The sequence below is a fragment of the Symphalangus syndactylus genome, chromosome 23, assembly GCF_028878055.3.
Source record: "Symphalangus syndactylus isolate Jambi chromosome 23, NHGRI_mSymSyn1-v2.1_pri, whole genome shotgun sequence".
Lineage (NCBI taxonomy): Eukaryota > Metazoa > Chordata > Mammalia > Primates > Hylobatidae > Symphalangus > Symphalangus syndactylus.
The window spans coordinates 46,353,189-46,379,291 of record NC_072445.2 but is presented as its reverse complement, the minus strand read 5'-3'; the positions used below and the strand labels follow the sequence as shown (position 1 = coordinate 46,379,291).

At 44.5% G+C, this 26,103-nt stretch overlaps 2 protein-coding genes across 6 annotated transcripts in view; one reads left to right on the top strand and one right to left on the bottom strand.

The window, feature by feature from the left end:
- The window catches only part of GPLD1 (glycosylphosphatidylinositol specific phospholipase D1), a 77,994-nt gene extending 71,574 nt beyond the window's left edge, over positions 1–6,420 (bottom strand). The window contains exons 1-3 of one of the 3 annotated variants that reach the window (XM_063632710.1): positions 3,035–6,207; positions 702–722; positions 516–598 (exon numbers count right to left, since the gene is read on the bottom strand). Coding sequence is in view for 2 of the 3 variants with exons in the window: in XM_063632711.1 (XP_063488781.1) it covers positions 516–612 (97 nt within the window). In the remaining variant the exon portion in view is untranslated. Of the gene's footprint in view, positions 1–515; positions 723–3,034; positions 6,208–6,356 lie in introns of those variants that run through there. The other 2 variants (XM_063632711.1, XM_055262763.2) reach the window with 2 other exon arrangements.
- The window catches only part of ALDH5A1 (aldehyde dehydrogenase 5 family member A1), a 43,920-nt gene continuing 24,125 nt past the window's right edge, over positions 6,309–26,103 (top strand). The window contains exons 1-5 of one of the 3 annotated variants that reach the window (XM_055262766.2): positions 6,387–6,740; positions 14,105–14,188; positions 14,844–15,014; positions 16,440–16,555; positions 24,662–24,701. In XM_055262766.2, the coding sequence (XP_055118741.2) occupies positions 6,387–6,740; positions 14,105–14,188; positions 14,844–15,014; positions 16,440–16,555; positions 24,662–24,701 (765 nt within the window). Of the gene's footprint in view, positions 6,741–14,104; positions 14,189–14,843; positions 15,015–16,439; positions 16,557–24,661; positions 24,702–26,103 lie in introns of all 3 variants that reach the window. The other 2 variants (XM_055262765.2, XM_055262767.2) reach the window with 2 other exon arrangements.

The window sequence follows — 26,103 nt, the reverse complement described above, 5'->3', positions numbered from 1 at the left end:
GTGGATGACCAAACTCCCTTACTTTCTTGACCTTCCTGAAGCCAAGCACTTTTACAGCAATTTGACTCAGGGACCCACTCCCATGGCCATACGTGGCTCTTTACATATACTTGGAAATGCCTGTCCTTGGACATGTAAAACAACAAAAGTACACATTTCTTACTCCTGCCATATTCCACCCATCTTGTTCCTCTCCCATTCTGTCAGTTCTGCTGCCGCATTGCAAGCTCTCGTTTACTGAGCCTCTATTTCCCCACCCAGAGAAACACACAGGGGCCCCATGACCAACGGGGCATCAGCTCTCTTTCTTATTTGCCCCTTAACTGAACCCATGCTGCCAATCCCTATCCCTGGATGACTGCAATCACGGGCTTCTCCTCCCTGCTGTCAGGCCACTCAGCTCAGTGCCCAGGGGAAACTGCATCAGTCCACGAGCTGGATTTTCAATCTCTTCCTTAATGTCTTTGACAGATGTATTGTCCTCTCAATAACATTAACAAGACACCAGTACTTACCTATTTCTACGTGTGTTGAAAGGCCACACGATGAACCTCTACGGCAGAGAGAACCCAGCACGATCAGCAGGCCAGGCCACAACCTGAAAGCAGACATGCTCTCATTGCCCACCGGCTCCTCTGATGACGTGGGAATGCTCAGAGCTGCAGCAGCACTGTGACTCCGAAATCCAGGCGCAGACCCACCGCTTCTCCCTAAGCAGGTCACTGACCCGGGAAACCAAGCCTCATTTCAAAATAATATCGTTTTCCAATGAAGTCAACTGTTCAACTACTGTTTAGCTTCACCAGAACAGCAAACAAACTCTGTACTCCTGGGGGGTGGGGGTGGGAGGATAAACTGAAATCTGAAAAGTCTTAGGCCAGAGGCACTGCATCTTCTGACCGAGGTTTTTTCTGGATTTCATTTTAACATGAAATTTATGTAGAGATGCAAGCAAAGTTGTCTCCAGATATTTTTTGCTTTCTATAAAAAGGCTCACCTGTGCAGATAGTCAACATATTGGACCACCTCACCTTACAAGGGTGGACCTCTCATGCATCCTTTCTACACATTTATCAGGGTGTCCTGCTTCCTCCATCTCCAAAGCCACAAGTGCTGGGAAAGCTTTTATGGTGATCAGCTGGAACTGGCTTCTCTTTCAGTATTTGGCAACAGATACTGACACTTGTATGGGATTACACAAGAGCAGCCACTCCTGGTCTCTCTACCTCTGGCTGTTCTAATAGGGCTCATCCAGAGCCTGTTGCAAGGTCAGATTCCTGCAGCTGAAGCAAAGATGTCAATTCCACTTGGGAGGTGGAAGGAAGGGGGCAGATTTAGGGCCAAGAAACAGGGTTTGGAAAATGTTAAGCTAAGGATATATCATTAGGTAGCCAGTTACACTTCATCCACGGGAAAAATTAAGCTCTTCATGAAACTGATGGTAATCTTAAAACACAAATTATGCATATTTTACATTAAAAGCAAGAGATGGACTCCTAAAAGAGTGGGAGGAAATGGTATTCACTCTCAGGTTTGCCAAATGAAAGGATGAATAGAAAGTGGGATGATTTCGCTGGGCATGGTGGCTCACACCTGTAATCCCAGCACTTAGGGAGGCTGAGGCTGGTGGATCACCTGAGGTCAGGAGTTTGAGACTAGCGTGATCAACATAGCGAAGACCCTGTCTCTACTAAAAATACAAAAATTAGCCAGGTGTGGTGGCACGTGCCTGTAGTCCCAGCTACTGGGGAGGCTGAGGTGGGAGGAGCTCTCGAACCCAGGAGGTGGAGATCGCGGTGAGCCGAGATTGCACCACTGCACTCTAGCCTGGGCAACAGAGCGAGACCCTATCTCGAAAATAAAAAAAAAAAAAAAAAGAAAGTGGAATGATTTGAGACAGTTGTCGCCCCAACAGTTTCCCCTGTAAGCTTAACACAGCCACTTGCACAGCTCTAAGAAAAGGAATCCCGCAGCTCCCCACAAACCCTGAGGGGCAGTAGGCCCAGCTACTCCTGATTAGTCCAGAGGCCATATGCCTATGTGTTTTGTTTGGCTCACAGGATGTTTTATAAACTTAAATCAAGTTTATAAACTTTTTCTAAATGAGAAAATTCACGTAGAAATCTAGATTTCTGGCTCTCTTAAAAACAAAAGAACTGCCGGGCGCGGTGGCTCATGCTTGTAATCCTAGCACTTTGGGAGGCCGAGGCGGGCGGATCACGAGGTCAGGAGATCGAGACCACGGTGAAACCCCATCTCTACTAAAAATACAAAAAAATTAGCCAGGCGTGGTGGCGGGCACCTGTAGTCCCAGCTACTCGGAGAGGCTGAGGCGGGAGAATGGCGTGAACCCAGGAGGCGGAGCTTGCAGTGAGCCGAGACTGCGCCACTGCACTCCAGCCTGGGCCACAGAGTGAGACTCCGTCTCAAAAAAAAAAAAAAAAAAAAAAGAACTGGCGTCACGAACTGACACTTCCATGTGACACAACAACCAGCTGCAGCTGCAGCCGAAGAGCCAGCTGCCCCTTGATAGAGCATGTCCTGCTCCTCCAGTGCCCACCATCCATGCAATGTGTGCAGGTTTCCACACCCCTTCTGGACACCAAACGCCTTTGAGTTTGCCTCCCTCTCACTCTGGGCCTTCTACAGCCTGTGCGTGAGGTAGTCGCAATTATTAATTGGGACTTTGGATATTCTCTCTCAGAACATCCAAGAGCAGTCAATCAATGGTTACAGGGGAAAAAAATACTGCCTAGAAAAGATATCTAACCATATATAATACAACAAACCCATCCAAAAAGCACCAAAGAAATGGGTTCAGAACAGGTGTGGTGGCTCATGCCTATAATCCCAGCACTTTGGGAGGCCAAGGCGGGCAGATGGCTTGAGGCCAGGAGTTCAAAACCAGCCTGTGCAACATGGCAAAATCCCGTCTCTACCAAGAAGAAAACAAAAACAAAAATTATCCGGGCATGGTGGCATGCACTTGTGGTCCAAGCTACTCAGGAGGCTGAGGCGGGAACATCGCCTGTACCTGGGAAGTGGAAGTTGCAGTGAGCTGAGATCGCACCACTGCACTCCAGCCTGGGCAAGACTCCACCTCAAAAAAAGGAATAGGTTCAGTTACCAAACAATACTAATCCCAAATGTCTCAATTTCTCATTGTTTTTTTTTGTATATGAGATTCAGAATGACATAAATTTATGAATGCAATAAAATAAGAGGAAATTATTTGCTTAGTGTGATAGTTATGAATATGGTCTTTATATGACAACAATGCTTGCAGTTTTACGAAGTTTGTATTACTTTGGTAACAATAAAAACATCAAAGATATGACTTAAAGAAAGTTAAAACGTAGCTCACAATATTACTATCTGACAAATTAATAAGCATATGGAAATATTTTTCTTTCTGCCCCACACCCGCCTTTCCTAATATAGGTGACTTGGTTATAAACAAGACAGCATGATTCTGCCATTTAGAACTCTTCTGGAAATACAGACCCAAGGTGAAAAGTAAACATACAGTTACATTAAGGAGTGAGTAGGGAGAATACAGGTTTGAAAGCCGGAGGGTCTCAAGCTTTATGTGGGCCAGTCTAGAAAATGGGGGAGATGAGGCTGTGCACGGTGTCTCACGCCTGTAATCCCAGCACTTTGGGAGGCCGAGGTGGGCAGATCACCTGAGGTCAGGAGTTCAAGACCAGCCTGGCCAACATGGTGAAACCCCATCTCTACTAAAAAATACAAAAATTAGCCGGGCATGGTGGCGCACACCTGTACTCCCAGCTACTCCGGAGGCTGAGGCAGGAGAAATCACTTGAACCCAGGAGGCAGACGTTGCAGTGAGCTGAGATCGTGCCATTGCACTCCAGCCTGGGCGACAGAGTAAGACCCTGTCTCAAAAAAAAAAAAAAAAAAGAAAAAGAAAATGGGGGAGAGGATGAATAAGGGTGGGAACTGGGGAGTGGAGGTTCCCAGGACAAGGGCAGGCAAAGGAGAAAGGAGGGAAGAGGTCTCTTTCACCTGGATGGTCTTGTCCTTGTAGGCCCTGGTAAGGACAGACACCAGGCCAGGTGCTAGGGGGCATCAGGACAGGCTGATAGTAAGACAGGAGCCAGGAGGAAATTGTTTACACTCTGAATGGGGGCTTGAAGAGGGGCACAAAACTGAGGGAAAAGGGGAGGGCCACATTGTGAACTTTCTAAGCTCCAGGCACTTTTGCCCTTGTGAAGTACTTCCTGTCACAAAAATAAGTAAACAATAAATAGAAGTCACATTTTACATCTGCACTGGTGTAAGATTAACATCTTAATATGCCACCTAAAAGTTCATTTTTTTCTTCAGATTTTAGAATAAATTAAACATTTTTGAGTGCTCCTAAAAGTTTTATGGGCCCTTGGCATCGTACCTACTGCACCCAATGGATAAGTCATCTGGGAAAGGGAGTGGGTACCGTTTGAAATAGAACTTTAAAAAGATAAGTGGACTAGGGTAATTCTTGAACAAGAGAGGCAGCCACAATTAACTTGGCTTTTCTGGGCCTCAGTTGATTGAGGCCTCAATTGAATGATTTCCCCAGGCCAGTAGAAGTGAGCTCTGTAATCCCAGCACTTTGGGAGGCCAAGGAGGGTGGATCACTTGAGGTCAGGCACTCAAGACCAGCCTGGCCAAAACGGTGAAAACCTGTCTCTACTAAAAATACAAAAATTAGCTGGGCTTGGTGGCTCACACCTGTAGCCCCATCTACTCGGGAGGCTGAGGCAGGAGAATCGCTTGAACCCGGCAGGCGGAAGTTGCAGGGAGCTGAAATCGCACCACTGCACTCCACCCTGGGTGACAGAATGAGTCTGTCGGTCTCACAAGAACAAAACAAACAAACAAAAAACAAAAACCACCACCAAAAACAAAAACAAAACAAAACAAAAACAAAAACTCCCTCTGCAGGCAGGAGATGTAAACACGCCAGCTCCCCAGCCCCAACTGTGATACCTACTGGCCCACATCCCTATTAGGACTCCCTGGTTCTCCCCAGTTCCTGCAATAAAATACAGAACAAAATAGTGTGAAATTGATTAAACTCTACTGTTATCACTTCTGTCATATGTGACTGGCTCAAAACTCAATGGATCTGACTCAGCAAAAGACAGTCAAAATTTAAAGTTACTGCCTCAGCATTTTGCAAATGTCCTAGAAAAAAATTCAACGTCCTAGGAAAAGGTGAAAGCTAGCAAGATACTCTCAACGCTGTAGGAGCTGAGAAAGGGAGATATGTAACCTAAAATCAATGCATAGGGCTGGGCTTCATTTGTACCCACAAATTCCCAGCAAACGCCTACTATTTTTATTTTTATCCTCGTTAGGTTTTAAGCTTCCCTGCTGCTTTCAGAGTCTTAAGCCCAAGTCTAATTTTTTGAACGGATGAAGAATGCTGTTTAAAGGTGCTCAAATACCTTGGTTGGATAGTATGCTCAATCCTTGTACCTTGGTTGATTCAATTTTGACAAATGCTTCCATTTACTAGTTGGTGACCCAACTTTAATCTTACTAGTGGCTTTACTAGGGTAGCTAGTATGGCTTTGAACGCTATATTGAATTTAATGTAGCAACTGCAATGAGCATTTTACGTTATCTCACAACAAAATGGGGTAGATATGGTTCTATCTTATAAGTGACTGGGCTAAGGTTAACCTGTTGGTCACACAGCTTGTCGGCAACAGACTGAGTGTGGATCCTAGTCTGTTTATTTCCAAGGCGCTGTTATTTATCGGGACCACTCCTAGGAGAATGCCTAGACACACACCCAGAAAAGCAAGCAGGCAGCAGAACGCGGGGTCACACTTCGACCCCTCAGAGAACCATCGCTCTCAATAAATCCTACGTGCTCAGGAGCTACAACGATGAAGAAGCGTGATCACGGCCTTGGCATTTAGGGCAGGCACCAGCGCATCTATGGACCGCGCACAAATTCCGGGGATGCCGAATTTGGGGGATGCTAAGGGGAGTGGGTCTCTAGCAGCGGTTGGGGGCTCAGGAGCAGTTAGTGACAAATGAGCACCCGAAAAGTGACAAGGTGACAGCAGTCCGCAGGTGCATCTACCGGCGAGCCTTCTCCATCCCCGAACCCAATCCTCCCCCAGGAGAAGGTCGCGCCAGGAGAGAAGCCGCGCGGCGCTTAGGGCAAGGTGCAGAGGGCGGCGCGGCGGTGCAGCGAGAAAGACGCGGAGAGAGGGCGCTGCTCTGTGGCTCTGCAACCTTCCGCCAGCTCCCACGTTTTCCCCGCGCGTCCCCGGCGCCTCCTCGCTCCTCTTGCTTCCCCGCGACCCCTGCGTTCCTGTGCGCGCGCGCCCGCTTGCCTGTTTCCTGTCGCCGTCGCTGCCCGGGCCATGGCGACCTGCTTTTGGCTGCGGAGCTGCGGGGCCCGGCGCCTCGGGTCGACGTTTCCAGGCTGCCGCCTCCGCCCCCGCGCCGGAGGCCTGGTCCCTGCCTCCGGGCCTGCGCCCGGCCCGGCCCAGCTCCGCTGCTACGCTGGGGGCCTGGCGGGCCTCTCTGCGGCGTTGCTGCGCACCGACAGCTTCGTGGGCGGCCGCTGGCTCCCGGCCGCCGCCACCTTCCCGGTGCAAGACCCGGCCAGCGGCGCCGCTCTGGGCATGGTAGCCGACTGCGGGGTGCGAGAGGCCCGCGCCGCCGTGCGCACTGCCTACGAGGCTTTCTGCAGCTGGAGGGAGGTCTCGGCCAAGGTGAGAGAGCCCGGATGCAGGGGGCCGGAGCTGGCCGGGGACACAGCGAGGAGCAGAGGGGGCTTTGCCCCAAAGTGACACCAGCCGCGTCGCCTCCCTCCTGTGCTCAGTTCCCCGGGGTATACAAAGCGGAAAGTCAGAGCAGCAAGGCAGACGACCAACAAATAAGTTTAGAGTTTCCACTTTGGGCCAGGCGCTAGGGACACGGCCCCTGCGCTCAAGCCTCATGAAGTGTATGCACTGCCCAGTAGGGGAGGCAGAACGCGAGCGCCTAATACAAGCGAGCTGCGTGTTATGATCAACAAGCCTAACCGTGGAGGGGCGGGGAGAAGGGGGAGGGGTGTCAGGGAAGTGAGAGAGCACGTGTGGCCCTTCAGAGTATCTGAAATATCTCCGCAGCTGCAGGGAGCCCACGCAGGAGGCTGCTACAGCGGCCCATAAGAAGGCTGGTAGTGAGGGCCCTGGGCCGGAATCATGGAATCGGAAACGGAGAGAACTGTAGAAAGATTTGGGTTTTGTGCAGGGGAAGAGAGAAGTCCAGGACCGTTCTCCAGGTTTTCAGCCTAAATGGATAAATGCTGCTATTGGCCATTGCGTAGAGAACACTGGAGAATTGGGAGTAAGGGGTGGAGGGCCATTAAATGGGGAGAATAGAGTAAGTAGAAAACTAAGAAAGTTTCTTCTTCCTTCAGTTATTATATTATTAAACCTGGAGTCAACGCAGTGAAATTTTTTACCCTGTCCTTCAAAGCTCTCCCTCTGAAGGAATGCATCCAGCGATCCCTACGAGTACTACAGAGTCTTAGCACTCATTCATCCATCAGCTGTTTACTGAGCACCTGCTGTATGCCCTGCACTGTTAGAGGTGCTTGGGATACCTCAGTAAATGACAGAAAGAGGCCGGGCGCGGTGGCTCACGCTTGTAATCCCAGCACTTTGGGAGGCCGAGGCGGGCGGATCACGAGGTCAGGAGATCGAGACCATGGTGAAACCCCGTCTCTACTAAAAATACAAAAAATTAGCCGGGCGTGGTGGCGGGCGCCTGTAGTCCCAGCTACTCGGAGAGGCTGAGGCGGGAGAATGGCATGAACCCGGGAGGCGGGGCTTGCAGTGAGCCGAGACTGCACCACTGCACTCCAGCCTGGGCCACAGAGCAAGACTCTGTCTCAAAAAAAAAAAAAAAAAGAAAGATTCTGCCCTTTGGAGCTTACATGGGGTAGAAGGGAAGCAGAAGAGAGATCAGAACTCTAAACAACAAACATAATATCTAAGCAAATAAGTTTGTGAGAGGTGCTGAGTGCAATACGGGAAAAAAGGTAGAAGCAGGAGAGGATCCGGGCCAGAAGGAAGGGACAAGATGCAGCATCAACAGTGTGGCCAGGCATAGTCCTCTGCTAGGGCTGCCATAGCAAAGTACCACAGACTGGGTGGCCTGAACAACAGACATTTCTCATTTTACCGCTCTGGAGGGTAGAAATTCCACATCGAGGTGTTGTCAGGGTTGGTTTCTTCCAAGGCCTCTCTCATTGGCTTGCAGAGAGCTCAGTTTTGTCTTTGTATCTCATCAGAGCTCAATTTTAGACTCATTGAGTCTGAGATGTCTGTTCACGCCCAAGTGAGGATGTAAAGTAAGCAGTTGGTTATATGAATGAATCTTCCCTGTGTGTCTCCACATGGTCTTTCCTCTGTATGTGTATGTGTCCTAATCTCTTCTTCTTTTAAAAACAGGAGTCAGATTGGATTGGGGCCCACGAGAATAACCTCATCATAACTTAATTCCCTTTTTAAAGGCCCTATTTCTAAATGCACTTACATTCTGAGATACTGGGGGGTTAGGACTTCAACATGTCAATTTTGCCAGGAGCACCATTCAGCCCATAACATCAGGGTAGGTCTCATTGAGGACATGAGATACAAAGACCAAAGGAGGTAAGTGTGTCCCTAGTTGGTTCCTGCTGGTGGGTTTGTGGCCTCGTTAACTTCAAGAATGGAGCCACGGACCTTCGCCGTGAGTGTTACAGCTCTTAAAGATGGCATGGACCCAAAGAATGAGCAGTAGCAAGATTTACTGTGAAGAGCAAAAGAAGAAAGCTTCCACAGCGTGGAAGGGGACCCGAGTGGGTTGTTGCTGCTGGGGGGGCGGGGTGTGGTGGCCAGCTTTTTATTCCCTTATTTATCCCCTCTAGTGTTCCGTTTCTGTCCTATCAGAATACCTTTTTTTCAATCCTCCCTGCGATTGGCTACTTTTAGGATCCTGCTGATTGGCGCATTTTACAGAGCGCTGATTGGTGTGTTTTACAGCGCACTGATTGGTGTATTTTACAATCCTCTTGCTAGCTACAGAGCGCTGATTGGTGTGTTTTTACAGAGCACTGATTGGTGCATTTTACAATCCTCTCGCTAGCTCCAGAGTGCTGATTGGTGCATTTTACAGTCCTCTTCCTAGCTACAGGGTGCTGATTGGTGTGTTTTACAGAGCACTGATTGGTGCATTTTACAATCCTCTTGTAAGAAAAGTTCTCCAAGTCCCCACTCGACCCAGGAAGTCCAGCTGGCTTCACCTCTCATAAGGACATTCAGCTAGAGCCAAAGTCAGAAGCATGGCTGACACATTTGCGGAACAGCAAGGAGGCCCGTGTGGACTGAGCAAAGGGGAAGTGTTGTATCAGAGGAGGTCACAGGGAGAAGGGGAAGAGTGGGTGGAGCATGTAGGACCTGTGAGTTATTTTAAGGACTTGGTTTTTACTTTGAGTAAAGTGGGGGCCATGTCAGGGTTTTAAGCAGAGATATCTGCTTAAAGGCCACTCTAACCACAGTGCTGAGAATAGATGAAGAGTGGTGGAAGCAGAGAGACGGGTTAGGAGGTTGTTGCATGGATGTAGGTGGGAGGCCACGGTGGCTTGAACCAGGGTGGTAGCAGTGGACAAGGTGAAGAGTTATCCCATAAAGGATGTATTTTGAAGCTAGAGCCCACTGGATTTTCTGATGGATCATTATATAGGAAGTAGGTGAATGAGAGAGGTTAGTGGTGACTCCAGGGCTTTTGGCCTGAGCAATTGGAAGGATGAGGATAGCTGAATTGAACAGCATTAGGGTGAGATATCATGAGTTCAGTTTTAGACTTATTGAGTCTGAGATGTCGGTTCACACCCAAGAGAGGATGTAAAGTGAGCTGTTGGGTATATGAGTCTGAGGTTTGAGAGTGAGCCCTAGGCTAGAAATGTAAATGTGAAATTCATACCTGTGTGTACTGCATATATACTTACAGCTATGGGAATGGTGAGATCACAGGAAAGGAGTGGACCAGGGCCTGAGCCCTGGTTCCCCTGGCATCATTCTGGAGTCCCACAAGGCCCCACGAAGATCAAGACTGCCATACAATGGTGTTACACTGCAAGGGTCTGGAAAGCCTTCTAGTCTGTCACTGATTGTTTGGCAGCTGCAGGGCAGGTGTTGGGACCTCTTGCTGACACTAGCGGCATCATCCTGTGTTCAGATCACACCGCCCATCCTAATGTCTGTGCCCCTTGAACATTACACTGATGTCAGCTTCCATCTTACAAGGGCTTGGATCTTCTCAGGGAACCTTCCTTTTTGAAAGGAGGGGTTCAGGCTGGGCATGGTGGCTCACGCCTGTAATCCCAGTGATTTGCGAGGCCAAGGCGGGTGGATCACCTGAGGTCAGGAGTTCGAGACCAGCCTGTCCAACATGGTGATACACTGTCTCTACTAAGAATACAAAAATAGGCCAGACACGGTGGCTCACACTTGTAATCCCAGCACTTTGGAAGGCCAAGGCGGGTGGCTCACTTGAGGTCAGGAGTTCAAGTCCAGCCTGGCCAACATGGCAAAACACCATCTCTACTAAAAAATACAAAAATTAGCTGGGCGTGGTGGCGGGTGCCTGTAATCCCAGCTACTCAGGAGGCTGAGCCAGGGAGAATTGCTTGAACCTGGGAGGCGGAGGTTGCAGTGAGCTGAGATCATGCCCACTGCACTCCAGCCTGGGGGACAGAGCAAGACTGTCTCAAAAAAAAGAAAAAATACAAAAATTAGCCAGGCATTGTGGCATGCACCTGTATGTAATCCCAGCTACTCAAGAGGCTGAGGCATGAGAATTGCTTGAGCCCGGGAGGCAGAGGTTGGTTGCAGTGAGCCAAGATGGCGCCACTGTACTCCAGCCTGGGTGACAGAGCGAGACTGTCTCAAAAAACAAAAACGAAGGTTCTTCTTGGCTTTGGATACACCTGTGCAGATGTGGGAAGCTACAGCCTGAACAGCTCTCTCTTTAGAGTGCCCTGATGGCAGCCCAGGTGGCCTAGATTCTCTAGGCCTTCCTCGTTTTCTTTTTTTAAGTGGTTTTATGTGAATGAATTAATTTTTTTAAATAAACCATTTCTTCCTTTTTTCTTTTCTTTTTTTTTTTTTTTGAGACCAGGTCTTTCTCCATTGCCCAGGCTGGAGTACAGTGATGCTGTCATGCCTCACTGCAGCCTTGAACTCATAGGCCCAAGCGATTCCCCCACCTCAGCCTTCTGAGTAGCTGGGACCACAGGCATGCACCACCACACCCAGATAATTTCTTTTTTTTTTTTTTTTTTGAGACGGAGTCTCGCTCTGTCGCCCAGGCTGGAGTGCAGTGGCGCAGTCTTGGCTCACAGCAACTTCCAACTCCCGCCATTCTCCTGCCTCAGCCTCCCAAGTAGCTGGGACTACAGGCGCCTGCCACCATGCCTGGCTAATTTTTTCGTATTTTTAGTAGAGACGGGGTTTCACCATGTTAGCCAGAATGGTCTCGATCTCATGAACTCATGATCCGCCTGCCTCGGTCTCCCAAAGTGCTGGGATTACAGGCATGAGCCACTGCGCCCAGCCCCAGACCCAGATAATTTCTGTGTGTGTGTGTAGAGACAGATCTCACCGTATTGCCCAAGCTGGTGTCGGACTCCTGGCCGCAAGCAGTCCTCCCTCCTTGGCCTTCCAAAGTGTTGTGATTATGGGCATGAGCCACCACACCTGGTCCCATAATATTGTTAATAATCCAATGTATCCGTTTATCTGTTTTTTTGTTCACTGGAATTTTTTAAATTATGGCAAAATATGCATAACATAACATTTACCATTTTAACCATTTTTAAGTGTACATTTCAGTAGTATTAAGTGCATTCATGTTGTTTTGCCTGGGCCCTCTTCTTAAGTGTGTAAAACCCTTTCTTATGCCTCATGCATGCCCCAGTCCATATGTCAGTCTCTGGGACAAATCCAGGTTGCCAGCAAGCCACTATAATAGGGAACAATACTTGAAGACACTATGCTGAGTGAAATAAGCCAGTCACAAAAGGGCAAATGCTGTATGATTCTACTTATATGAGGTACCTAGAGTTGTCAAATTCATAGAGACAGAAAGTAGAATAGTCCAGGCATGGTGGCTCACAATTGTAATCTCAGCACTTTGGGAGGCCAAGGCAGGAGGATCACTTAAAGCCAGGAGTCTGAGGTTGCAGTGAGCTATGATTGCACCACTGCACTCCAGCCTGGGCATCAGATCAAGACCCTATTTAAAATAATAATGAAGTAGGGAACTATACCTTTGTATGGTAAAATTAAAGTTGTTCTTATTTACCATAAGCAATAATAGCTGTTTCCACAAAACTTATTTTCTCTTTTATAATTTACGACCCAGTATACCTCTTTAGACGCAACTTGAAATTGGATCTCTATTACTCATCAAAGAAGGGTCAGTTAGCATGAGCAATATAGTGAGACCTTGTCTGTACAAAAAAAAAAAAAAATTTTTTTTAATTAGCTGAGCATGATCATCCTGTAGATCCTGTTAGCATGAAAAGTCTGTATGGCATGACAACTACTTTAAGGGGAAGATAAGATTTCTCTCTACTTCTAAGTGATGCTATGATACCTTAAGCACTAAGGCAGAGCTAGTAATGCTTTTTTAGTTTCACAGATCAAGGTAATCTTATTTTAACAGATCAAGGTAAAATGCTTATTTTAACAGATCAAGGTAATCGTTGTAAAATGTATATACATGATGTTAACTTTATGGTCTAAGTGTTTAGCTATCAAGCCAGATTCCTTAGTAGACCAAATCTTGTTATCAAAGTATTCTTGAGCTATACCCTTGATGTTTAGAAAAAAAGTATTTGTTACATCTCGTAGGATCTACTTTTTGAACTTTTTGTCCCCTGTAGTTGCCAATTCTGCATGTACTAGTCCTCTAAAAATAGGTTAAACTGAAGCAACTTGATGGAAGGAACTCTCCACAGGGCTTGTTTTCCAAGGGAAAGTATTGTTTGGAGAAGCAAAGTTACAAGCCTACCTAAGTATATCATAAAGCTGTTCAAAAATAACTCAGCCAGTCTTGTGGATGGAAATGTAGTGCCTGAGTCACATTCTGCTTAAAGTTGTAACAGATACAGAGGAGTTAAAAAAATAGCTGAGCATGATGATGTGTGCCTGTGGTCCCAGCTACTCAGTACGCTGAGCTGGGAGGATCACTTGAACCAAGGAAGCAGAGGTTGCAGTGAGGTATTATCACACCACTGCACTTCAGCCTGGGTGACAGAACAAAACCCTCTTTTTTTAAATTTTTAATTTTTTTTATTTGTGCGCTTTTTATTGTCAAAACCCAGACCCTGTCTCAAAAACAAACAAACAAACAAAAAAACAGAAGGTCAATGTATGTTTCCCCGAGCATCTTACTCAGAGTTGTCCAGAAAAATAGAACCAACGTTCTGTGAGAACCAATGTTTTATACACACACACACACACACACACACACACACACACACACGGAATCATAGATCTATAGGAATATAGGAAGAGACATAAAGGACTGGCTCATGTGATTGTGGATGCTAAGAAGTCCCACCCTCTGCTGTCTGCAAGCTGGAGACCTAAGAAAGCTGATATGTCCAGTCTGAGTTCCAGACTGGGTCCAAAGGCCTGAGTACCAGGAATGACAATGTCTGGTGTCTCACAACAGGAGGAAATGGATGTCCTAGCTCATGCAGAGAGTGACTTTGCTCTTCCTCTGCCACTTTGTTCTTTTCAGGTCCTCAGCAGATTGGATGATGCCCACCTGAATTTGTGAAAGCAAATCTTCTTTATTCAGTCTACTGATTCAACTGCTAATCTCTTCCGAAAACACTCACAGACATACCCAGAAATAATGTTTTACCAGCTATGTGGGGATCCTTGAACCCAGTCAAATTTACATATAAAATTAACCATCATAGCTGAGGAGAATGAGACCATACAGCTAATATTTTAGGATATTGAATTTTATTTAGCATTCTATCTTATACTTGGCATTTTATTACTTTTCTGCCTTGTTATTTCTTTTGCAGGAGAGGAGTTCATTACTTCGGAAGTGGTACAATTTAATGATACAAAATAAGGATGACCTTGCCAGAATAATCACAGCTGAAAGTGTAAGTTCAGGATTCTGGCTTGCTGCACTGAGAAATTCTCCAGGAATTTTTACACTAAACTTGGGAAAGCCCCTGACTTCCCTTCACTGCTGGCTGTAGCTAAAGAATATGTGATTCCTTCTCTGCTGATCAAATACCAAATCATTATTGTGCCAGGGTACTTAGATTTGCTAAAATAAAATTTGTATGTTCTAGTTTATTCTTTAATAGTATCCAAAAATAGATTTTGTTTGCAACTATATGAATAACTGCTGTTTCACCATTCTGATTTTTTTCCATGTTTCTGTTTTGGTTGCTTTTTTTAAATATTGTTTGTACATTTTTTAATGTACCAATACTTCTTCCATAGACATAATAAATTATTTCATATCATGGTTACAATACTTAGAAGATATTGAAAGGAGGAAAAAATTAGATGTTTCCTAATTTGTAAACATATTGAGAATGCAAATGACTCTTGTGGTTTAGGGTGATACATTCGTCATTGTAATTCTGCTTTTTAAAACTCACACCAAAGTCAGAAATGCTCCCCACTCTATGGGTATCATTATAGGAGACTTTTCTAGTCTTCTTGCACCTTGAAGAATTTAGGAACACAGAGCCATGCTTTTATTATTAGAAGGTAATACGTGGGTTCTTTTCTGATTTAATTTAGGGAAAGCCACTGAAGGAGGCACATGGAGAAGTTCTCTATTCCGCCTTTTTCCTAGAGTGGTTCTCTGAGGAAGCCCGCCGTGTTTACGGAGACATTATCTACACCCCGGCAAAGGACAGGCGGGCCCTGGTCCTCAAGCAGCCCATAGGCGTGGCTGCAGTCATCACCCCGGTAGGTGACAGGATCAGCAAGATCCTAGGGTGGGAGGTTGGATAGGGAGTTGGGAAACAATTCATTCTTCCTCATGAGCAGGTGTGCTCATCCTGTTAGTTTTGTCACCTGTTCCTGGTTTCCTGATGCTTTTGCTGGATGTGGAAGTGTGTTTCCTGGTCCTCTGTGATGATGTTAGGTGTGGTGGCAGTGAGTGGAAGGATGCGTTTCTAATGCCTGCAAAAGTGAGATGAGCCGCAGGAGGACCCAGGGGCTCTTCTGACTTGGCATGGAGGCTTCTTCCTGGCCTTGCCTAGCACCTCTGAAAAGATCTTCCAGTATTTATAATTTTTAAAAAGACTTAAGATACATTTTTAAACTTGCCATAGTTTGGAAAAAAGTGTTATGCTTAATTGATGGTTATCATCAATAACAAAGCATTTGTGGACCCACCAGCAGGCACTGGGCAAGGTTCTAGAGGTAAAAAGGCTAAGAAATAAGGTATCACATCTGCCTGGATGGGGCTGCAGTATATTTGTGGAACGCCCAGCTTTCCCCCTGGGTCCTGCCTTCTACTAGGTCCCATATTAACTTCTCTCCTGTATCTGTCAGCTGGTCTCGAGACATCTGTGCTTTTCCTGCTCAGCATAGTTACAGACAGAATCCCACTGATTGCCTAGACTGACTAGGTTTGACTTGAAGGTCACTATTTACTAACTGTGCAACCTTGGCCAAATTACTTAACTGCACTGTCTCCATTTTCTCGAACTTGCAAATGAGGTTAATACGAACCTCATTGGGTTGTGATAAGGATTTAATTAATTTTAATTTTGAAGTACTTAGAAAAATACCTGATACAGAGTAAGTACTATATAATAGAGTTTTTCAAAATAAAATACTGTTATTATAGGTATATCTATAGGCATCTATAAATATGTATGTGGAAGGAAGTAATAAATCATCTGCCATTTTCAAAACCATTGCTAATATTTACTCCCATGGGCCTCAGGCCAAATCCAGCCCACTGCCTATGTTTGTAAATAAAGTTTTATTGGGACACAGCCACACCCATTCATACACCTACTATCTGTGGCTGTTTTCACAATACAGCCGCAGAGTTGAGTAACTGCCATAGAAACCATACATTCTACATAGCCTAAAAATTTTATGATCTGGCCCTTCACAGAAAAAGTTGGCTGACACTTGGTCTAACTCATTTTTTACTGTGTTAAATTCTAAAAATATTTCCTATCTTCATGAGCCTTTATCTCAGAGTCCCTCAAGTTGGCGGGGGGCCAGGTGTTCTGAGAGCTCACCTGTGCAGCCAAACGGGTTTGTCAATCAGTTGTGCAATGAAATTTGTTCACTGACTTCCTCACCTGCCTTCCTTTACACTAATGAGGTGGTCCTTCCTCTCACATACTTCCTCTGCTCTTCTAACCCCAGTGGAATTTCCCCAGTGCCATGATCACCCGGAAGGTGGGGGCCGCCCTGGCAGCCGGCTGTACCGTGGTGGTGAAGCCTGCCGAAGACACGCCCTTCTCTGCCCTAGCCCTGGCTGAGGTGAGCCTCTCTCCCTGTGTTTGTACAAAGTCCAGAGCAGACAAAGTCCAAAAATGGATGTTTATCTGGGACAGAAAGAAGTAATTTTGGAGGCTACTTCTTTGCTTATGTCTCCTGATGTATGGTGTTGTGTTTTAATCTATTGGCAATTACTTGAAGTCAGCTGTAGCTCTTTTGGGGAAAAAAAATGGATGAGGGATTTTCTGACATCTGCAGGCCATGTGTTTTCAGCCTACTGTAAAAATGGTATCTATCCATCATCTTCATGAAATAGTCACTTAAACGTGGGTGTTTCTCACATTTAGGAAACTTCTTATTTACTATTCCCATTCCCAGTTCAATCTGCCTTCCGTTAGATCTTATTCTTTTGTTTGAAAACCTCAAGTGGCCTCTTGTGTTACTCACTCAGTAAAGTCCAGATTCCTTACTGGCTTTTAAGGTCCTATAAGATGTCACTTCCCACCCCCCAGTATGCCTCTGACTTTGTCCATCACGCTGGAGCCCCTCACTCTTCATTCATCTGCTTGGACCACTCTGGCCCCTGCCGCTTTCCAGACCCCGCCAGCCTTGCCCTCCACTCAAACTTTATACTTTCCTTCTGTCTGGAGCACTCTCCCCCAGGTACCCCCATAACTAGCTTCTTCACGTCTTCACTCAAATGCCTCTCTCCCAGGAAGGCCTTCCATGGACACCTTGTCTAAAAATCACAATTTGGCTGCGTGTGGTGGCTCACACCTGTAATCCCAGAACTTTGGGAGGCCAAGGTGGGCAGATCACTTGAGGTCAGGAGTTCGAGACCAGCCTGACCAACATGCTGAAACCCTGTCTCTACTAAAAATACAAAATTAGCTGGGCGTGGTGGCACGTGCCTGTAATCCCAGCTACACAGGAGGCTGAGGCAGGAGAATCGTTTGAACCCTGGGGGTGGAGATTGCAGTGAGCCGAGATCATGTCACTGCACTCCAGCCTGGGCAACAGAGTGAGACTCTATCTCAAAAAAAAAAAAATCACAACCTCACACTCTGATGCTCCTGATCCCCTCCTCTGCTTTGCTTTTTTCCCCATAACACCTGAAACCACCTACCCTATCACTATTTGTAGGCCTTTTCAGTGGGCAGGGCTAGGAGATATACATATGTATGTACACACATGTACACACACAATAAAATGCTACAGAAATTCCTACAGAAACTTCCAATTCAAATTCAGTCCTATAGAGTTTTTACTTATTTTATATTATATCTGCATCTCCTTTCCTGGTTTCTTTTTTTTTTTTTTTTTTTTTTTTTTTGAGAGTCTTGCTCTGTCACCCAGGCTGGAATGCAGTGGCACGATCTCGGCTCACTGCAACCTCTGCCTCCCAGGTTCAAGAATTCTCTGCCTCAGCCTCCCGAGTAGCTGGGATTACAGATGCCCGCCACCACCCACAGCTAATTTTTGTATTTTTAGTAGAGACTGGGTTTCACCATCTTGGCCAGACTGGTCTTCAACTCCTGACCTTGTGATCCACCTGCCCTGGCCTCCCAAAGTGCTGGGATTACAGGCATGAGCCGCCACGCCCAGCCTCTTTCCTGGTTTCTAAAGACTCAGGAAATGACTGAATTAATATTCCATATGTACTCATTATACAGAACAACAGCTTCTGAATATTAATTTTATTTGTTTTAAATATTAATTTTAATATCACCAATGTGCCTATTGAAAATAGTTTACTTTTTTGGTATTTTCTCTTTCCATTCTCATTTTTAGTAATAAACTTTTAGAATAGTTTTACATTTACAGAAAAATTGCATAGATGGGCTATTTCCCACATACCCCACATTCAATTTCTCCTATTACTAGCAGCTTACATTAGTATAGTATATTTGTTACAATTAATGAATCAATAACGATACATTGTTATGAACTAAAGTCCATACTTTACAATCCATTCTAAGATTTTATTAGTCTGTACCTATTCCCCTTTTTCTGTTTCAGGATATCCCATTACATTTAGTTGTCTTGTCTCCTTAATCCCTCTTGGCTATGAACATTTCTCTGTATTTTAAAATAGTTATACTGTATCTGCATTGCCAAAACTACAACCATTACATGCTCTAGTCTCTCCAGTTTAACCCTCCTTTAGACTCAGTTCAACAAGCAGCTGTATGTTTATGCTCACCACCAGTGCTTATGTCAATGTCTTTCTAGACATTTGGTGATCTGAACCTCAGTCTGTATTAGATTCCTTAGGAAGGGCTCGTGGGAATAATATTTTCCCTTCTTAAATGTTGACAGTAGTCTGGGCCTATTGTGCTTATAAATCAGTTTTGCTAGGTATAAAATCCTCGGCTCACATTTTTTTTTACTTGATTATCTTAAATATATTCTCCATTTTCTTCTGATGTAAAGTGTTGCTCTTGAAAATTCAGATAGTAACCTAAGTTTCTTGCCCTTATAAGTCAACTTGTTTTTTTTTTTTTTTTTTTTACCTAGATACATGAAAGTGTTCGGTTTGTTTTTTTTTCCCCTTTAAAGACCAGTAATGTCACTAGAATATGTCTTTGTGATTATTGCTTTGAGTCCATACTCTAGGTATGCAGTGTGCTCTTTCAGTATGTAGTTTCCAGCCTTTTTGTTTTATATCTCTATAAAGTTGTCAGGATTTGTTCCTCAGCATTGGTTTGGTTTTACTCCTTTAGGAACTCCTATTATCCATGAATTGAATCTTTTTTGTCACTTTCTCTTGTATCTTTTTCACCTTTTCCCTAATTTTTAAAATTGTCTTTCTTTTTTATCTGGGTACAAAATGTCTGATTTTATTTTATTTTTTAATTTTTATTTCCATAGGTTATTGGGGAACAGGTGGTATTTGGTTACAGGATTAAGTTCTTTAGTGGTGATTTGTGAGATTTTGGTGCGCCCATCACCTGAGCAGTATACACTGCACACAATTTGTAGTCTTTTATCCCTTGCCCCCTTCCCACCCTTTCTCCCTGAGTCCCCAAAGTCCATTGTGTCATTCTTATGCCTTTGCTTCCTCACAGCTTAGCTCCCACTTATGAGTGAGAACATACGATGTTTAGTTTTCCATTCCTGAATTATTTAACTTAGAATAATGGTCTCCAGGCCAGGCGCAGTGGTTCACGCCTGTAATCCCAGCACATTGAGAGGCCAAGGCAGGCAGATCACAAGGTCAAGAAATCGAGACCATCCTGGCTAACATGGTGAAACCCCGTCTCTACTAAAAATACAAAAATTAGCTGGGCATGGTGGCACACGCCTGTAGTCCCTGCTACTCGGGAGACTGAGGCAGGAGAATCACTTGAACTGAGAGGCGGAGGTTGCAGCGAGCCAAGATCATGCCACTGCACTCCAGCCATGTGACAGAGCAAGACTCCATCTCAAAAAAGAAAAATAAAAGAATAATAGTCTCCAATCTCATCCAGCCTGCTATGAATGCCATTAATTCACTCCTTTTTATGGCAGAGTAGTATTCCATCCTATGTATAAACCACATAGGATACAGTTTATCCACTCATTGATTGATGGGCATTTGGGTTGGTTCCACATTTTTGCAATTGAATTATGCTGCTATAAACATGCATGTGCAAGTATCTTTTTTGTATAATGACTTCTTTTCCTCTGTGTGGGTGGCAAGCCACCCAGGTGCTGAGGCAAGAGACCGAGGACACAAGCTGTTCCAGTATAATAAAATATAAAATAAGAATAGTTGTACCAGATATAGATCTTAGATATGATTATATATGAATATCATTAATCATTAGTTGGTAGCAATTACTCTTTATTCCAATATTATAATAATCCTCACTCTATAATCATAACCTAGGAAAAACCAGGCCATACAGAGATAGGAGCTGAGGGGACATAGTGAGGAGTGACCAGAAGACAAGAGTGCAAGCCTTCTGTTATGCCCAGACAGGGCCACCAGAGGGCTCCTTGGTCTAGCGGTGACGCCAGCGTCTGGGAAGACGCCCGTTGCCAAGCGGACCATGGTCTAGCGGTAGCGTAAGTGTCAAGGAGAAACACCCACTACTTAGCAGACTGGGAAAGGGAGTCTCCCTTTCCCCAGGGGAGTTTGGAGAAGACTCTACTCCTCCACCTCTTGTGGAGGGCCTGACATTAGTCAGGCTCACCCGCAGTTATCCGGAGGCCTAACCGTCTCCCTGTGATGCTGTGCTTCAGTGGTCACACTCCTAGTCCGCCTTCATGTTCCATCCTGTACACCTGGCTCTGCCTTTTAGATAGCAGTAACAAAATTTGTGAAAGTACTAAAAGTCTCTAATAAGCAGAAATAATGGCATAAGCTGTCTCTCTCTCTGTCTCCTCTCTCTCTCTGCCTTGGCTGCCAGGCAGGGAAGGGCCCCCTGTCCAGTGGACACGTGACCCACGTGGCCTTACCTATCATTGGAGATGGCTCACTCTCCTTATCCTGCCCCTTTGTCTTGTATCCAATAAATATCACTGCAGCCTGGCATTCGGGGCCACTACCAGTCTCCAGGACTTGGTGGTAGTGGTCCCCCGGGCCCAGCTGCCTTTTCTTTTATCTCTTTGTCTTGTGTCTTTATTTCTACACTCTCTCGTCTCCACACATGGGGAGAGACCCACCGACCCTGTGGGGCTGGTCCCTACACCTCTGGGTAGATACCCAGTAGTGGGATTGCTGGATCAAATGGTAGTTCTACTTTTAGTTCTTTAAGGAATCTCCACACTGTTTTCCATAGTGGTTGTACTAGTTTACATTCCTGCCAGCAATGTAGAAATGTTCCCTGTTCACCACATCCATGCTAACATCTATTATTTTTTAATTTTTTGACTATGGCCAACCTTGCAGGAGTAAGGTGGTATTGCATTGTGGTTTTGATTTACATTTCCTTGATCATTAGTGATGTAGAGCATTTTTTCATATGTTTGTGGGTCATTTGTATATCTTCTTTTGAGAATTGTCTATTCATGGCCTTAGCCCACTTTTTGATGGGATTTTTTTTTTCTTTGTTGTTAATTTGTTTGAGTTTGTTGTAGATTCTGGATATTAGTCCTTTGTCAGATGTACAGATTGTGAAGACTTTCTCTTGCTCTGTGGGTTGTCTGTTTACTCTGCTGACTGTTCCTTTTGCCATGCAAAAGCTCTTTAGTTTATTTAAGTCCCAGCTATTTATCTTTGTTTTAGTTGCATTTGCTTTTGGGTTCTTGGTCATGAAATCCTTGCCTAGGCCAATGGCTAGAAGGGTTTTTCCAACGTTATCTTCTAGAATTTTTATAGTTTCAGGTCTTAGATTTAAGTTCTTGATTCATCTTGAGTTTATTTTGTATAAGGTGAGAGATGAGGATCCAGTTTTATTCTCCTACATGTGGCTTGCCAATTATCCTAGCACCATTTATTTAGGGAGGATTCCCTCTTTCTCTGTCTTGTGGAATAGTGTCAATAGGATTGATACCAATTCTTCTTTGAATGTCTGGTAGAATTCTGCTGTGAATCTGTCTGGTCCTGAACTTTTTTTGGTTGGTAATTATTTTACTACCATTTCAGTCTGTTTGGGGTATCTCGTTCTTCCTGATTTAGGCTAGGAGGGCTGTATAGTTACAGGAATTTATCCATCTCCTCTAGGTTTTCTAGCTTATGTGTGTAAAGGTGTTCATAGTAGCCTTGAATGATCTTTTGTACTTTTGTGGTATCAGTTGTAATATCTCCCATTTCATTTCTAATTGAGATTATTTGGATTTTCTCTCTTCTCTTCTAATGGTCTATCAATTTTATCTTTTCAAAGAACCAGCTTTTTGTATCATTTATATTTTGTATTTTTGTTTGTTTCTATTTCATTTAGTTCTGCTCTGATCTTGGTTATTTCCTTTTTTCTGCTGGGTTTGGGTTTGGTTTGTTCTTGTTTCTCTAGTTCTTTGAGGTGGGACCTTAGATTATCTATTTATGCTCTTTCAGACTTTTTGATGTAAGCATTTAGGGCCATGAACTTGGCTCTTGGCACCACCTTTGCTGTATCCCAGAGGTTTTTTTTTTTTTTTTTTTGAGACGGAGTCTCGCTCTGTCGCCCAGGCTGGAGTGCGGTGGCGCGATCTCGGCTCACTGCAAGCTCCGCCTCCCGGGTTCACGCCATTCTCCTGCCTCAGCCTCTCCGAGTAGCTGGGACTACAGGCGCCCGCCACCACGCCCGGCTAATTTTTTGTATTTTTAGTAGAGACGGGGTTTCACCATGGTCTCGATCTCCTGACCTCATGATCCACCCGCCTCGGCCTCCCAATCCCAGAGGTTTTGATATGTTGTGTCACTGTTGTCATTCAGTTCAAATAATTTTTTGATTTCCATCTTGATTCCATTTTTGACCTAATGATCATTCAGGAGCAAGTTATTTAATTTCCATGTATTTGCATGGTTTTGAAGGTTCCTTTTGGAGTTGATTTCCAGCTTTATTCCACTGTGGTCTGAGAGAGTGCTTGATATAATTTCAATTTTCTTAAATTTATTGAGGCTCGTTTTGTGGCCTATCATATGGTCTGTCTTGGAGAAAGTTCCATGCACTAATAAATAGAATGTATATTCTGCAGCTATTGGATAGTGTTCTGTAAATATCTGCTAAGTCAATTTGTTCCAGGGTATGGTTTAAATCTAGTGTTTCTTTGTTAACTTTCTGTCTTGATGACCTGTCTAGTGCTGTCAATGGAGTATTGAAATCCCCCATTATTATTGTGTTGCTGTCTATCTCATTTCTTAGGTCTAATAGTAATTGTTTTATAAATTTGGGAGCTCCAGTGTTACATGCATATATATTTAGGATTGTGATATTTTCCTGTTGAACAAGGCCTTTTATCAATACGTAATGTCCCTCTCTGTCTTTTTGAACTGCTGTTGCTTTAAAGTTTGTTTTGTCTAATATAAGAATAGCTACTCCTGCTCACTTTTGGTGTCCATTTGATTGGAATGCCTTTTTCCACCCCTTTACCTTAAGTTTCTGTGAGTCCTTGTGTGTTAGGTGGGTCTCTTGAAGGCAACAGAAAGTTGGTTGGTGAATTCTCATCCATTCTGCAATTCTGTATCTTTTAAGTGGAGTATTTAAGGCATTTACATTCAATGTTTGTATTGAGATGTGAGGTACCATTCCAGTCATCATGCTATTTGTTGCCTGAATACTTTTAGGTTTTGTTTTGTTCTGTTTTTTAATTGTATTTTTGTTTTATAGGTCCTGTGAGATTTATGCTTTAAAGAGGTTCTGTTTTGATGTGTTTCCAGGATTTGTTTCAAGATTTGGAGCTCCTTTTATCAGTTCTTGTAGTGTTGGTTTGGTAGTGGCGAATTCTCTCAGCATGGGTTTGTCTGAAAAAGACTGTATCTTTTCTTCATAAATGCAGCTTAGTTTCTCTGGATACAAAATTCTTGGCTGATAATTGCTTTGTTTGAAGAGGCTGAAGATAGGGCCCCAGTCCCTTCTAGTTTGTAGGGTTTCTGCTGAGAAATCTGCTGCTAATCTGATAGGTTTTCCTTTATAGGTTATCTGGTGCTTTTGCCTCACAGCTCTTAAGACTCTTTCCTTCGTCTTAACTTCAGGTAACCTGATGACAGTGTGCCTAGGGGATGATCTTTTTGTGATGAATTTCCCAGGTGTTCTTTGTGCTTCTTGTATTTGGATGTCTAGGTCTCTAGCAAGGCTGGAGAAGTTTTCCTCGATTATTCCCCCAAATATGTTTTCCAAACTTTTAGAATTCTCTTCTTCCTCAGGGACACCAATTATTCTTAGGTTTGGTTGTTTAACATAATCCCAGACTTCTTGGAAGCTTTGTTCATATTTTCTTATTCTTTTTTGTCTTTGTTGATTGGGTTAATTTGAAAACCGTGTCTTTGAGCTTTGATGTTCTTTCTTCTGTTTGTTCGATTCTGTTGCTGAGACTTTCCAGAACATTTTGCATTTCTATAAGTGCACCCATTGTTTCCTGAAGTTTTGATTGTTTTTTATTTATGCTATCTATTTCATTGAAAATTTCTCCCCTTATTTCTTGTTATCTTTTTTTTTTTTTTGACTTTCTTAAATTGGGCTTTGCCTTTCTTTGTTGCCTCCCTGATTAGCTTAATAAATAACTATCTGAATTCTTTTTTGGGTAAATCAGGGATTTCTTCTTGATTTGGATCCATTGTTGGTGAGCTAATGTGATTTTTGGGGGGTGTTAAAGAATCTTGTTTTTTCATATTACCAGAGTTGGCTTTCTGGTTTCTTCTTATTGGGTTAGGCTCTGTCAGAGGGAAGGTCTAGGGCTGAAGGCTGTTGTTCAGATTTTTTTGTCCCATGGGGTGTTCCCTTGATGTAGTAGTTCCCCCTTTTCCTAGGGATGTGGCTTCCTGAGAGCCGAGCTGTAGTGATTGTTATCTGTCTTCTGGATCTAGCCACCCAGCAAGTCTACCAGGCTCCAGGCTGCTACTGAGGGTTGTCTGCACAGAGTCCTGTGATGTGAACCATCTGTGGGTCTCTCAGCCGTAGATACCAGCACAGTATTTGGGGTGTCTCCCAGGTCCTGCAGGAGCAATCTGCTTCCTTCACAGGATCTGTGTGCTCTCTCAGTTTTCCTGATTTATTCCTGCAGTCGTTCTGGAGCAAGAGTTCACAATGCGAGCCTCCACATGCTGTTTTGTCCGTCTGAGTGGGAGCTGCGATCTAGTCCTGCTTCCCGTCCACATGATCTCTAAAATTATCTTCCTTTTCACCTTCGATTTTTCTTAAGGTTATGTGTTTGTGTTTGTTCATGCCTGTGTTCCTTCTAATTTGGTTTTCATTTCTTAAATGATTTACTTCCTTCTTCTGATTCTTTCCTATATTCCTTCACCTCATTTCCAAAGTTTTCTAGCCTCAGTTCATGTTGGTTGTTCTTTTGAGTCTTGGTGTAATTTTCTTGTCATCTTTTACCTTGTTTTGAAATTGTAAGTTGCAGTTTGGGTCTGGTTTTTAATGCTGTTTGTTTTGGTTTGTTTTGTTTTTGAGACAGAGTTTCACTCTTGTTGCCCAGGCTGGAGTGAAATGACACAGTCTTGGCTCACTGCAATCTCCACCTCCCAGGTTCAAGTGATTCTCCTGCCTCAGCCCTCCAAGTAGCTGGAATTACAGGCACATGCCATCATGCCCGTCTATTTTTTGCATTTTTAGTAGAGACGGGGTTTTGCCATGTTGGCCAGGCTTATCTGGAACTCCTGACCTCAAGTGATCCATCCACCTTGGCCTCCCAAAATGCTGGGATTATAGGTGTGAGCCACCACACCTGGCCCAGTTTGGGTCTGTTTTGTGGGCATGTCTTTCTGGTATGCTTTTGTCGTCTATAGGGATATTATTCTACTTATTATTTTTTCTATTTTTTTCTTTTTTTTCTTGAGACAAGGTCTCACTCTGTCACCCAGGCCGGAGTACAGTGTTGCTATCATGGCTCACTGCAGCCTCAACCTCCCAGGCTCAAGCATTTCTCCTGCCTCAGCCTCCCAAGTAGCTGGAACTACAGGTGTGCACCACCACACCCAGCTAATTTTGTTTTTTATTTTTTGTAGAGATAGGGTCTC